The sequence below is a fragment of the Chiloscyllium plagiosum genome, chromosome 28 (assembly GCF_004010195.1).
Source record: "Chiloscyllium plagiosum isolate BGI_BamShark_2017 chromosome 28, ASM401019v2, whole genome shotgun sequence".
Classification (NCBI taxonomy): Eukaryota; Metazoa; Chordata; class Chondrichthyes; order Orectolobiformes; family Hemiscylliidae; genus Chiloscyllium; species Chiloscyllium plagiosum.
Genome location: NC_057737.1, coordinates 8,228,609 through 8,241,537, shown reverse-complemented (window position 1 = coordinate 8,241,537; position 12,929 = coordinate 8,228,609). Strand labels below are relative to the sequence as shown.

The window sequence follows — 12,929 nt, the reverse complement described above, 5'->3', positions numbered from 1 at the left end:
CATGCCCCTCATAATTTTGTAAACCTCTATAAGGTCACCCCTCAGCCTCCGACACTCCAGGCAAACCAAGAATGAAAACTACCGTTGGTGGGAGCCATGCAGCATCATGTGTTACCAATGGATACCGGGATGATTCCTTGCAATCGTTGCCTTTGGTTCAATTCAAAGGCTGAAAGACCAAAGGTCAGTCATCCTGGTTTTTCTGCCAGAAGTGCGTTTCTAGTAGCTACATCTATTTGTAAAGCATAGATGTAGCTACTAGCACCGTCCCCCTCCAGGCAGACACCATTCTGAAATTCTCTTGAATCAAACCTTGGATTAATTGGAGACCCAGTTTCATATAATAATTTAAACAATGTTAATAAGCTATTTTATTGCAACACAATTACTCCAGAAAATGTTTTTCAACTTCAAAATATATCTTTAAATTACTTTTTGTGTTCCATATAGCAAAATTACAGCCTGCTATAGAGAAATGGACCTCGGGTTTAAATGGTTCAGAGACGCACACACTTGTTAGGTGGAACACAATTTAAAGCGAAGGTAAAATGTGGTACCTGGCAAAATATTTTCAGTTTGACCATCAGAGGGGCTGTTTGTGGAGTCCATGTCATTTTTCACACCCGCATTAACCTGAGCCTTTAAAATAAAGCACAAGACTTTCATTAAAAACGTGGGCAGTACCTACAATAGGGAGTACTACTCGCACAAAAAGAAAACCTATTCCTTGTGTACATTATTTTGGAAACTATCAAAAGTTGTTAGAATCACAGAATGATTCAGTGTGTTTGCCAGGGTTGGCCAATTTGCCCTTATGCATTCCCACAAAACCCTGCAAATTGTTCCCTTTGAAACATTCATCTAATATTCTTTTGAAAGCCTTTGAATCTGGTTCCTTTACCCTTTCAGGCAAAAGGTAGAACTACGACTGCAATTGGTATAAACAAGTGACAAAAACAGTATGTCGTGGTGCTATGCCATCAAACACCCCAAGGCTCTCTATGTGACCTGTCATCAGTTCCGTTAACTTGATGAGTAGCTGATATTGCACATCAGCTGACATTTCCATCTCAACGTACTCTGCAGTTAGAGTTTCCAGTTACTGGTAACGAGGTGTCTGCCAGCCTGGGTGAATTTAATTGCAAATGCCACAGCGACTAAAGAAGTGACATGGTTGGGATTTCTTGACAACTGGCTTGGAAATGAACATATTATTTAATCTATTTATTATTGAGTTTTATTCTGAATGGCAGGATTCAAGGATGTATCAGAACTCCCGTGCTCCTCTTCAAATTAGTGTCTACTGGACCTTCAACACCCGAGGGACCAGGCAGGGTCTTGTTAATTACTCATCCAAACGTCAGCACCTCTGACCATGTAGCACACCCCTCAGTATTGCAATAGCAGTCAACATGGCTTTTCTGCTTAGGTTCCTGGAGTGCGCTGCAAGCTTTCCATTTCGAGGAACAAGTAGAGCAAACAGAGGCAGATTGGGAGTTTTTTCCCTGGAATTCTGAGACACATCACCAAATGCTTGACTAAGCTCAAATGGGGAGGACTTCACTGACCATGTGGGGGGCACATCGGACATTTGACTGGGTTGTTGTACATGAGAAGGGAGAAACAAGGGAGTAAGCAGGATAACAAAGAAAAACAGATTTGTTATTCAAAGGTTATGGAGTATCTAATTCTCTTTAGGTGCTCATACCTGATCAGATGCTTTCTTCCAGTTCATTTTAAAGATCACTATCTGAAAGAAGATCACTTGCACAATGACAGCGATGAACATCCCAGACCACAGACCTGCAAGCACACAGTTTGACTTTAATAAACAAAAACATAATCCTTTCTGGGACTTTCACCCCTTGCCTTCTTGAATTATCACAGACATTTGTTCTCACAAAGCTGCAGTGGTCTGGCATCCTCTGACATATTCAATTTCCACCACAAAATGACTCATATTCTTCCATCGCAATAGTCTGACCCATTCCGGAGCCATCAAGCGTTAACCAGAGTGTGTGGCTCAGTGGTTAGCACTGCTGTCTCACAGTCCCAGGGACTCTGGTTTGATTCCAGCCTCGGGCGACTGTTTGTGTGGGTTGCCCATTCTCCCAGTGTCCACCTGGGTTTCTTCTGGGCACTCTGGTTTCCTCCCACTTTCCAAAGATGTGCAAGTCAGGTGGATTGGCCATGGGAAATTGCCCAGGCATTTGGGAAATGCAGGGTTATGGGGATGGGGGTCAGTCTGGGCGGGATGCTCTTTGGAGGCTCAGAGTCCACTCAATGAGCTGAGTGGTCTGCTTCCACACTGTAGGGATTCTATTCTATGATTCTAAATTCAATGAGATATGTTATCACAATTTGATAGATTGAGATGTGAACTGAAGCTCCAGGTTGCTATTTCGGATTCATAGACACTGCAGTAATCATGGTCTGGTGTAAGTCTAGGAACAGAGTGTTGGCAGGGTCTTCAATCAGTGAAGCATACAGAAACAAAATACTGCAGATACTGAAATCTGAAAATAAAATCGAAGGCGCTGAAAGCACTCAGTGGATTGGAGAAAGAAACAAGTTTAGGGTTTCAGGTTGATAATCTCTCAAAAACTTCAGAATTCAGAGTTCTGGTCATCCACCTGAACATCAAGTCCAGAGCGTACACAGGATCATGACCTGCAGTGGACAAACCTTTTCACTCACTCCACCCAATGGCGCATTCATCAATTGTAGCACCGACACTGTTGATCGAGCGGAAATGAACTAATCAATCCTGACCAAAGGATCCAATTGCTCTGTATTTCAATCATGGGAATATTTGAAGAGGAGGAGGCCATTCAGCCCCTCCTGCCTATTGCCATTCTAGATCACAGCTTCTACAACAATGGCATATTCCCATATTATCCCTTGATGTTGTTAACTAGAAAACCAGTATCTTCAAATGAATGATTGACTTCAATAGGCATTTGGGAAATTCTAATGACTCATCACAAAATTGTAAAAAATTGCCTCTCTCCTCAGTCCAAAATGGCCTTTTAGTTTATTCTGATCCCACAGCTAGGGGAAACATGCTTTCAATATCCACTCTGCCTATGCCTTTACCCCCTCATGGAGTCCTGCCAATTTAAAGTCAGGCAACAGGACTTTCAGATAACAACATTATAGCATATTCAAAATAAAATCCTACCAATGATGCCAAGTTTAGCTGCAAACATCAGTGATATTCCAATAGGATAACCGACTGCGTAGAACACAATTAGATTGACAATGGCTCCGAGTTTCTGTTTCCCAGATCCTATTACTATTCCAGCACTCACACACTGTAAGGCAGACAAATGCAATATATTAACAGTATAGCTTTCAAGAGTGCTGATGTTACAAACTTCAGGTATCCCTACCTGAAGTACATAGCTAGTTAGGTGTGGCTTACACCCGTACACGCTGTTAAATTCATGTTAACTAAAAGTTAGATAACCCTTTTGATATTAATTTGCTGAATTCTTGCCCCAAATTTAATCTCATCAAATGCGGACTATATCATCAGAAAAACGTTGATACAACCCCAGCCTCGGCAGTGCCTCACTGGGGACAGATCTGGACTTTGTTTACAAGATTGAGACTTTGGCTCTAACCACTGAGGGGCCACACACGGAATCCCTCAACCCTGCACCAAAATCTGCTTCAGTCACAAGGTCAGCTGGAGCAGGACAATGATGCAAACATTGGAATGTGATACATTTCCTGTTATTTTCACCAAAGATGATGATCAAGCTAAAAGAGGGAGTGGAATCAGAAACAATCCATCTATGAGGGGAGTACAGACTTCTCAAATGGGAATGGTTTTGCTGACACACAAACTGTAAACTCTGCAAGTAATTCCCCTCCTCTGTAGGGATCTAGCGTGAATCTCAACCTCATCATACGGTTCACCAATGCATTAGTGATGATCACACTGTAATATGATTCAGAACTGGGAAAAAAAATTAAAGCAACAAACAAGTGTTCCTGGAGAGTTTTCTCAGCTCCAGGGCCGTGAAGTAACAGATCAGATTCTACATTGCTTTGCACATGACAAAAGGCTAGAATCGCAAACAAAAAACATCTATCCAATTATCAATCACTCCCACCCTGGTCAGTTGATTGTTTTAATTCCTCTGATGCAGACACCTCATACACTGTGCCTGTCTCTAGCACCAACATGACAGCGAGGAGAAATAAAGCACGGACACAATACGACCCCATGGATCTCAGTTCTAAGGAGCCACAAGTACAAACTCAGAATCAAAATGGCTACAAGGAGATGGCTATACTCACAGACACTGGCAAAACCTCAAGGCTCATTCTACCATTTCTTCAGTTTGTACTGAATGAAATAACAAGAAAGTCAAAACACTACAGTTTCATCTGCATTTCGTTCATCAGGTCAAATGCAAGTGCTCTGTTCACAACACTTCCAGCATTTTGAACAATTTTTTAAACTTCATTTATGGCTTAATAAACAAAGAAAGTTGCCACATTTCAACACTTTCAAAATAAGAAACCTTGAAAAAGCTGAAGGCTTAACCCATGATAGAAGGGTTACATGTTAGGAAGATCCAAGATATCATGTCTAGTTGGCATGGTATAAGCTGGACAACAGTCCGTGTTAATGTGACTGTGTCTTCTGATGCCACACAAGCATGTGGTATTCTGGTTTTGGAGTTTGCTGCCATCAGTCCTGCGTTTTCTAACCTAAGTCTTGGACCTGTCAAATTACCACAGAGGAGAAACTGCCAACACGTCGACATGGAAAAGGCAAATTGGCCTCATTAACAAGTTAGTTTATTGTAGGATAGCAACAAGCACAATTTACATCAACTTCATTGGCAGATTTATTTATAGGACTCTTTGGATGTGTGGGTATAGTAGTGATGTCAATGGACTAGTCACCTAGAACCCCAGGCTAACGTTAGATGGTTCTTGTACCACAGTAGGGGCATTCCTTCCTCAGGGGTCTCAAGTCACAGGTTCAAGTACCATCTTCCCTAGCCATGTGTCATCACATGTTTGAATGGAGTAAAAAATATCTGCATCTGCTTCCTTCAGGCACTCATTCAGGATTTGACTATCTCTACCCAAAGAATGGACAACATCATCAGATTGGGCATGGATATCAACTCCTTCAGAGCCATTTTCAACAAATGCAACCTGCCTTTATCTTGTAAATGTTTTGACCAGGAAATGGGATACAAAGAAACCCATGTCCTAAATCTTTGATAAATAACCAACTTGCAGCTTGAAACATTAAAATGTACTTACAGTCATGGCATCAAAAAAATGGTAAGTAGCAATTAAAGGATCTAGTTGTGCGACCAATCGAATAATTTCTCTAGAGAAAGAAAGAGGTGCACGTCAGGGCTGAGGCATTTGTAAATTCTGTAAAATCTCACAAACATGTTTTTACAGGTTGTAAAATTTTCCTTTTACTGACTTGTCAGTGGTAAAGATATAACCCACCACGTCCTTTATTGCTGCCAGTATCAGAGAGATCAGCAAAGCACAGCACCCTGTTGGAACAGAGCCACATGAAATAGCTAATTAAAACATGGCGCAAAATATTCAAAAAAGTTAATCTGTTTAAATCTCCTACAATCTATAACACTTGAGCTACAGTTTGACAAGGGTGAAATCTTCCAGGATCAAAGCAGTGAAGGAAGTAGTTGGCTGGTATGGAAAATTCCCAACTCTTTGTTATGAGGTTGAAGATGTGTACTGTACTTTTGAGAGAGAGAGAGAACTGAAAGATCACAAGCACCTGTGTGATATGACTAGATGGCAGTCCCAGAGTGTACTGGAAATTGAAAATATGTAACATTTGGCTGTGAAATGGATACCTGAGTTTGGATTACTGTTTTGACAACAATTCAAATTTAACCAATCAGTTTAAATTATGCCCCAGGATACTAAAACCCAATCGTGTTTCAATTTATCGTTTTGTCAACATTGAACCAATGTGATATAAAAATGTAGACATTTTGGAAATGAGAGAGAGAGAAACTGCCATCGAGGTAGATGCAAGAAATTAGGAAACCCTCTCTATCAAAGGTACCTTTTCATATGAAACATGCTCGCAGTAAAAAAAAAAAGACGACGACCCAGAAAATTCAGCAGCTGGAAGAGTAAAGTCACAGAAGATGATAGTGGCTGTGTGGTTTTGAAATTCAGTTGATGTAATTTTAAAGTGTTTTATTGGAACAGCATATTGTTAGAAAGTTGGAGGCAGATAATAAGCAGTTAAGAAAAAGGGGAGCTGAGAGTTGTGAATACATGTTTATAACGTTAATGCTAAGAGTTAAAAAATAAATTGATATTATTTCTTTTAAATAGTGGAATTTGGGAGTTCTCGGTCACTCATACTTTAACAGATTATGAGACAAGGTGAGCTTTTCTGGGTGTTTGGTTTAATTAACAGAAGGGTTCACTGCTCTTTCATGCAAGTTCCATGGGGAACCTATGCAGCCAAGACCCTCAAGTAGTCAATCAAAGACCACACAAGGGCCTATTCCAACTGGAGCTGCAATTCTCACTCCAGGATGCAGACCTGTCTATTGATTGAGTTGATTTGATTTATTGTCACATGTACCTAAGTACCATGAAAAGCTTTGTTTACAAGCAGTACAAGCAGATCAGAGAGAGGACATACAGATCACAGGGTGAAAAAAAACCTTGGACAGAGGCAAACAGGTTACATCACACAGGGTACACTAGGCAAGATTAACATGAGCAAGATCAGCATTATTTGAAGTTAGAGAGGCCCATTCATCAGTCTAATAACGGCAGGGAAGCAGCTGTTCTTGAAACTATTGGTGTGTATGTTCAACCTTCTGTATCTTCTACCTGATGGAAGAGGTTGTAGGAGAGTATTACTGGGGTGGGAGGGGACTTTGATGATGTCAACAACCTTTCCATGGCAGCGAGCCGTGTAAGTGGAGTCCATGGACAGAAGGTTGGCTTCTGTGATGGTCTGGGCTGTGCACATCACCTTCTGTAGTTTCTTATGGTAAACCTGTGGGGGCTGCACGTCAGTTCACCCGAGATGGGGACAGCAGTCTTCAATAACTTATGCACAATGGAGAGCACAGACACAGGGTAGGGGATTGGCTGCGGGCAGCTGCCACTGTGCTCTCACATACGATCCTGGACTCTCACTGTCTTGCGGGAACTGACCCCCACCCCATTCCACTACCAACCCCTAACCCCTTTCACTGTTGCTCCTCCCCTGGGAGTTAGGTGACTGGGAAGGCAGGTGCTGTACCAGAGGCACTGGTGCTGCAGACTCCTAGAGCTAGCAGGTTATGATTGGCCAGGATGACATATCCCAGGGTCCTTAGCTTGGTGACTCAATGGGCTACCATTGACACTGACAAGAGCTACATTTTTGGGGTACTTCTTGATTATACAGTAGCATGGGGTTAAACAGGACTACGTCACATACAGCATGAAATGGTAATTCAGGAATCAGTGAAGATACTAGACTACCAATAGAGAGAAAGCAGTGATAAAGGTTAAGGCACACCAGAGGGAATGGTCCTTATTCAAGTAAGTAATCAATAGGCAGCAGCTGGAACAGACTCCGTGCACCAGGTGGCAGCAGCAACAATTGGACCAGAGGAGATGAACATGGTCAATTTACATAGGGATACAGAAAGCAACCATAGTGATGGGAAGAATAGGGACCAGTAAAAGGCGCTGCCAATAGTATCTGGTGAAGAGTAAAAGGTGGTAGCACCAGCCCGCATTCAGCATAACCTTATGAGAATGTACAGGCCCTTGGTGAGAACACACCTGGAGTAATGCATACACTTTAATCTTTACAAGGAGGATCTTGTGTCTATGCGGGAAGTGCAACAAAGGTTTGCCAGGCTGATTCTTGGGATGGCAGGAGTGATGTGTGCAAACAGACAGTATTGGTTAGGACTAAAAACACTGGAATGCAGAAGAATAAAGTGGGGAGTGTGGGGATGGGGGGGTGCTCTCTGACAGTAACATATAAAACTCTAACAGAACCAGACAGCTAAATACGAAAAGGATGTTCCTCGGGAGTCTAGAACTAGAGATCACTGTCTAAGGAGAGGGGTAGGCCATTGAGGACTGAGATCAGGAGAAATGTCTTCATCAAGAGAGTGGTAAGCCTGTGGAATTCACCAGACCTAAATATTTAATGTTTTCAAGAAGCAGCTAAATATAGTTCTTCAGGTTAAGGGATCAGCGGGAATGGGGGGGAAGGCAGGAACAGGGGACCGAGTTGGATAATCTGCCATGATCATACTGAATGGCAGAGCAGGGTCAGATGACCTACGCCTGCTCTGAATTTCTACATTTCTGTAGCATGGAAATGCACACCATGGGAGTGACGTCATGCTGGGGAGGATGGGCACATGAGGTGGGGCAAAGAATGGGAAAAGACATGGCAAAACACTGTCAGCAATACTAGGTATGTGCCTAATACAACCCAGGAAGACCAGTCAGGGCCACTAGGTCTTGTCAACCCAGACCAAAGGGCCATCAAAGAAGTTACAAATCGTTTTCATGGGACCTCTCCCACCTACTCAGGGAATGCCTACTGTCTGGCCAAGACTGCTGAACCATTACTGTAACTCAAGCATGTATTCCTGATGAAGGGCTTTTGCCCGAAACATCGATTTTCCAGCTCCTCAGATGCTGCCTGAATTGCTGGGCTTTTCCAGCACCACTCTACTCCAGAATCTGGTTTCCAGCATCTGCAGTTATTGTTTTTACCAAGCACGGTAGATCCCTACAACACTATTACAGATAGATTCAGATCCAGGAGCATATTTGACAATGAGCAATGAAGGAAGCTATGTTACTCTGAATAAACAAAAGTTTTATGTCTCCTTCTGCAGAGTTTGGAGATGGCAGAGCGAATGAATAGAACATTAGAGAGTGTGGTAAATAAAGTCATCCAGAAGGCAGAGCAGGGATGGCTAGATTTACTGCCCAGTATCCGAATGGATCTCTGGGCAATGTGGAGCAACTAGATTCACTCCATAAGAGCTAAAGACAAGAAGAGTGATGCATTGCCAGAGGATGTTGTGACTTATAACAAGGACCCATGATAGAGTGAAACAATTTGAGAGAGACCTCTACAAGGAACTGCACAGACTGAGACAAAATGTTTGGGATCAGCAGATTATACACAATGTGGAAGTAGAGGCAGCAAGAGAACAGGCTGAGAAACCGAAAAGACAGCTATGTAAAGGTTGTAAAAGTCTTTGTAAAGGTTGCACTGGATTAGGATTTGTGCTAAAATGGATCGGACCTTATAAAATAACCTTAATTAGTGACACATGCACCTATATTGATGTGAAAGGAAAAAAGTCATGAGGAGCATTAGTCACAGTTGAAAACAGATTTTGTTTTATAGAGTTAACCATAACCAACCTGTAGTAACTGGGACAAAAAGATAGAATGCTGGAGAAACTCAGCAGGTCTGACAGTATGGGTTTTTCTTTTTGCTGCCAGACCTATTTAGTTTCTTCAGCATTCTGTGTTTGTTTCAGATTTCCACCATCTGCAGTATTTTGCTTTTATTAGGTGGTGATTTGCTCACAACCTACAGCACGTTACTCGACACACTGAAGGCAGGAAAAATGGCAAAATGGCTCCTGGGAAAGAATGGCCTGACATTCCAGTCCCCAACTACTGTCAGGGACATTGCGCAAAACACTAGGTCAAGACTTTGACATCGTTGCTCATGAGAGTATCAAACCATACCCCCATCCGCCATCACCACTGCATCAATGAGTCATGAAAAGGAGCTGAGACTTCAAAAATCTTGTCTGCCTCTGAGACCAGCAGCAGAATATGGAATGGTGTTGGTGATTTTGAGAGAGATGTGATCATTTACACCATTTCCAATATTGGCTTATCTGTGTGGTGCTCAGATCAGACCTGAGCATTGTGCAAATGATAACTGGGACAAAAGTGGAATCAAGGGTTATGGGGATAAGGCAGGAACAGGATACTGATTGAGGATGATCAGCCATGATCATAATGAATGGTGGTGCTGGCTCGAAGGACAGAATGGCCTACTCCTGCACCTATTGTCTACCAGGCAATGATAACATGGCTCCACCCCTCTTTTGGGAGAACATTTATCAAAGGGCAGGTTAGTCAATGGTGGTTGAATCAGTTTAAGTTAGCTCTTAGTTAAAATTTCAGCCACAAGTGTTTAAAAAGTAAACTGGGATAAAGCAGGGTACAGAAACAGGATAAAGGGATGTGAATACTAAAAGAAGGGGAAGGTGAAAAATGCAGGGAGCGACTAAGACAGAATAGGGCGATAACTAGGCCATATAATCAGCAAAGATAATGAAAGCCTTGGGTAAACACAAACAATGCTTGTTGTATGTACTGTGGGAAATGAGTAAACTATCACCACGACATCAGGTCAACACACATTTTAATTCTTTAGTCAATTTACACCGTCACTTGTTATTTGGAATATCGTGTGCAGTTCTGGTCTCCTTCCTATTGGAAGAATGTTGTGAAACTTGAAACGGTTCAGATAAGATTTACAAGGATGTTGCCGGGTTGGAGGGTTTGAGCTACAGGGAGAGGCTGAATAGGCTGGGGCTGCTTTCCTGGAGCGTCGGAAGTTGAGGAGTGACCTTATAGAGGTTTATAAAATCATGAGGGGCATGGATAGGATAAATAGACCAAGTCTTTTCCTTGGGGTGGGGGAGTCCAGAACTAGAAGGCATAGGTTTAAGGTGAGAGGGGAAAGATATAAAATGGACCTAAGGGGCAGCTTTTTCACACAGAGGGTGGAGCAGGTATGGAATGAGCTGCCAGAGGAAGTGGTGGAGGTTGGAACAATTGCAATATTTAAAAGGCACCTGGATGAATATGTGAATAGGAATGATTTGGAGGGATATGGCCCGGGTGCTGGCGGGTGGGACTAGATTGGGTTGGGATATCTGGTCGGCATGGACGGGTTGGACTGAAGGGTCTGTTTCCGTGCTGTACATCACTATTACTCTATCTATAAAAGCTGGAAACTTATGGCACCTCGCAGTGTGTAGCCTTAGATTGACACAGCTAATTTTCCTTCCATTGGCTCCATTAAACAAATAATCCGTACTTGAGTTGCCTGGTTGTCAAGTTGAACAGAAAGAGGCCAATTTGTCTCAACCCTTCAGGGTTTTAAACACATCTATCAAATCTCCTCTCAGGCAGCAAAGGCAGCATTTGGTATGCTTGCCTTTATTGGTCAGTGCATTGAGTACAGGGGTTGGCAGGACATGTTGTGGCTGTACAGGACTTGTGGTTAAGCCACTTTTGGAATCCTGCATTCAATTCTAGTCTCCCTGCTAGAGGAAGGATGTTGTCAAACTTGAAAGGATTCAGAAAAGATTTACAAGGATGTTGCCAGGGTTGGAGGATTTGTGCTATAGGGAGAGGCTGAACAGGCTGGGGCTGTTTTCCCTGGAACATCGGAGGCTGCGGGGTGACCTTATACAGGTTTATAAAATCATGAGGGCATGGATAGGGTGAATAGCCAAGGTCTTTGCCCAGGGGTGAGGGAGTCCAAAACTATAGGGCATAGGTTTAAGGTGAGAGGGATAAGATATAAAAGGGAGCTAAAGGGCACACAGAGGGTGGTGTGTGTATGGAATGAGCTGCCAGAGGAATTGGTGGAGGCTGGTACAATTTAAAGGATACCCGAAAGGGCATATAACTAGGAAGGGTTTGAAAGGAAATATCGGCCAAATGTTGGCAAATGGGACTATATTGATTTAGGATATCTGCTCAGCATGGAGGAGTTGGACTGAAGGGTCCGTTTCTGTGCTGTACACCTCTATGACTCTATGATGTCCTGACAAATAATGATTCAAATTACCTAATACAATAGTTTTAATTTATTCATACACAGGATGTGGCTTTTATTACCCATCTCTAAAAGTCCAGAGGGCAGTTAAGAATCATCCACATTGCTGTGGGTCTGGAGTCAAACATAGGCCAGACCGGGAAAAGACACATTTCCTTCTCAAAGGGCAATGAACCAGCCGGATTTTACTGACAATCAACAACTGTTTCATTAGACTATTAATTCCAGGTTTTTATCTAACTTAAATTCCACCAGCTGCCATGGTGGGATTCAGATGCAGGTCCCTAGGTTGAGTTACCGGATTAACAGTCTAGCTTTAATACTAGACTATTATCTCAAAAAAAGACAAAGGGGAGGCAAACTTTAATCTCAAAAGTGACGGACACTTTTAACACATAATTACAGGAAGGAGCTACGTGTGCTGAATGTGCATATATCTGGTGGAATGAGAGGACAGAGTGGGCAGATCACTGCAGTCCATGGTTAGGAAGGTGACTACAGCTCGCTCTCTTCTTAGAGTCATAGAAATGCACAGCATGGAAACAGACCCTTCGGTCCAACCCGTCCATGCTGACCAGATATCCCAACCCAATCTAGTCCCACCTGCCAGCACCCGGCCCATATCCCTCCAAACCCTTCCTATTCATATACCCATCCAAATGCCTCTTAAATGTTGAAATTGTACCAATCTCCACCACATCCTCTGGCAGCTCATTCCATACACGTACCACCCTCTGCGTGAAAAAGTTATCCCTTAGGTCTCTTTTATATCTTTCTCCTCTCACCCTAAACCTATGCCCTCTAGTTCTGGACTCTCCGACCCCAGGGAAAAGACTTTGTCTATTTATCCCATCCCTACCCCTCATAATTTTGTAAACCTCTATAAGGTCACCCCTCAGTCTCCGACACTCCAGGGAAAACAGCCCCAGCCTGCTCAGCCTCTCCATGTAGCTCAGATCCTCCAACCCTGGCAACATCCTTGTAAATCTTTTCTGAACCCTTTCAAGTTTCACAATATCTTTCCAATAGGAAGGAGACCAGAATT

General features: G+C 42.8%; 1 protein-coding gene across 1 annotated transcript in view; it reads right to left on the bottom strand.

Moving 5' to 3' along the window:
* LOC122563930 (multidrug and toxin extrusion protein 2-like) overlaps positions 1-12,929 on the bottom strand; it is a 45,769-nt gene that overhangs the window by 1,715 nt on the left and 31,125 nt on the right. Inside the window, exons 12-16 of the mRNA XM_043718199.1 lie at positions 5,465-5,540; positions 5,293-5,362; positions 3,182-3,314; positions 1,709-1,803; positions 558-639 (exon numbers count right to left, since the gene is read on the bottom strand). Of these exons, the coding sequence (XP_043574134.1) occupies positions 558-639; positions 1,709-1,803; positions 3,182-3,314; positions 5,293-5,362; positions 5,465-5,540 (456 nt within the window). The remainder of the gene's footprint in view (positions 1-557; positions 640-1,708; positions 1,804-3,181; positions 3,315-5,292; positions 5,363-5,464; positions 5,541-12,929) is intronic.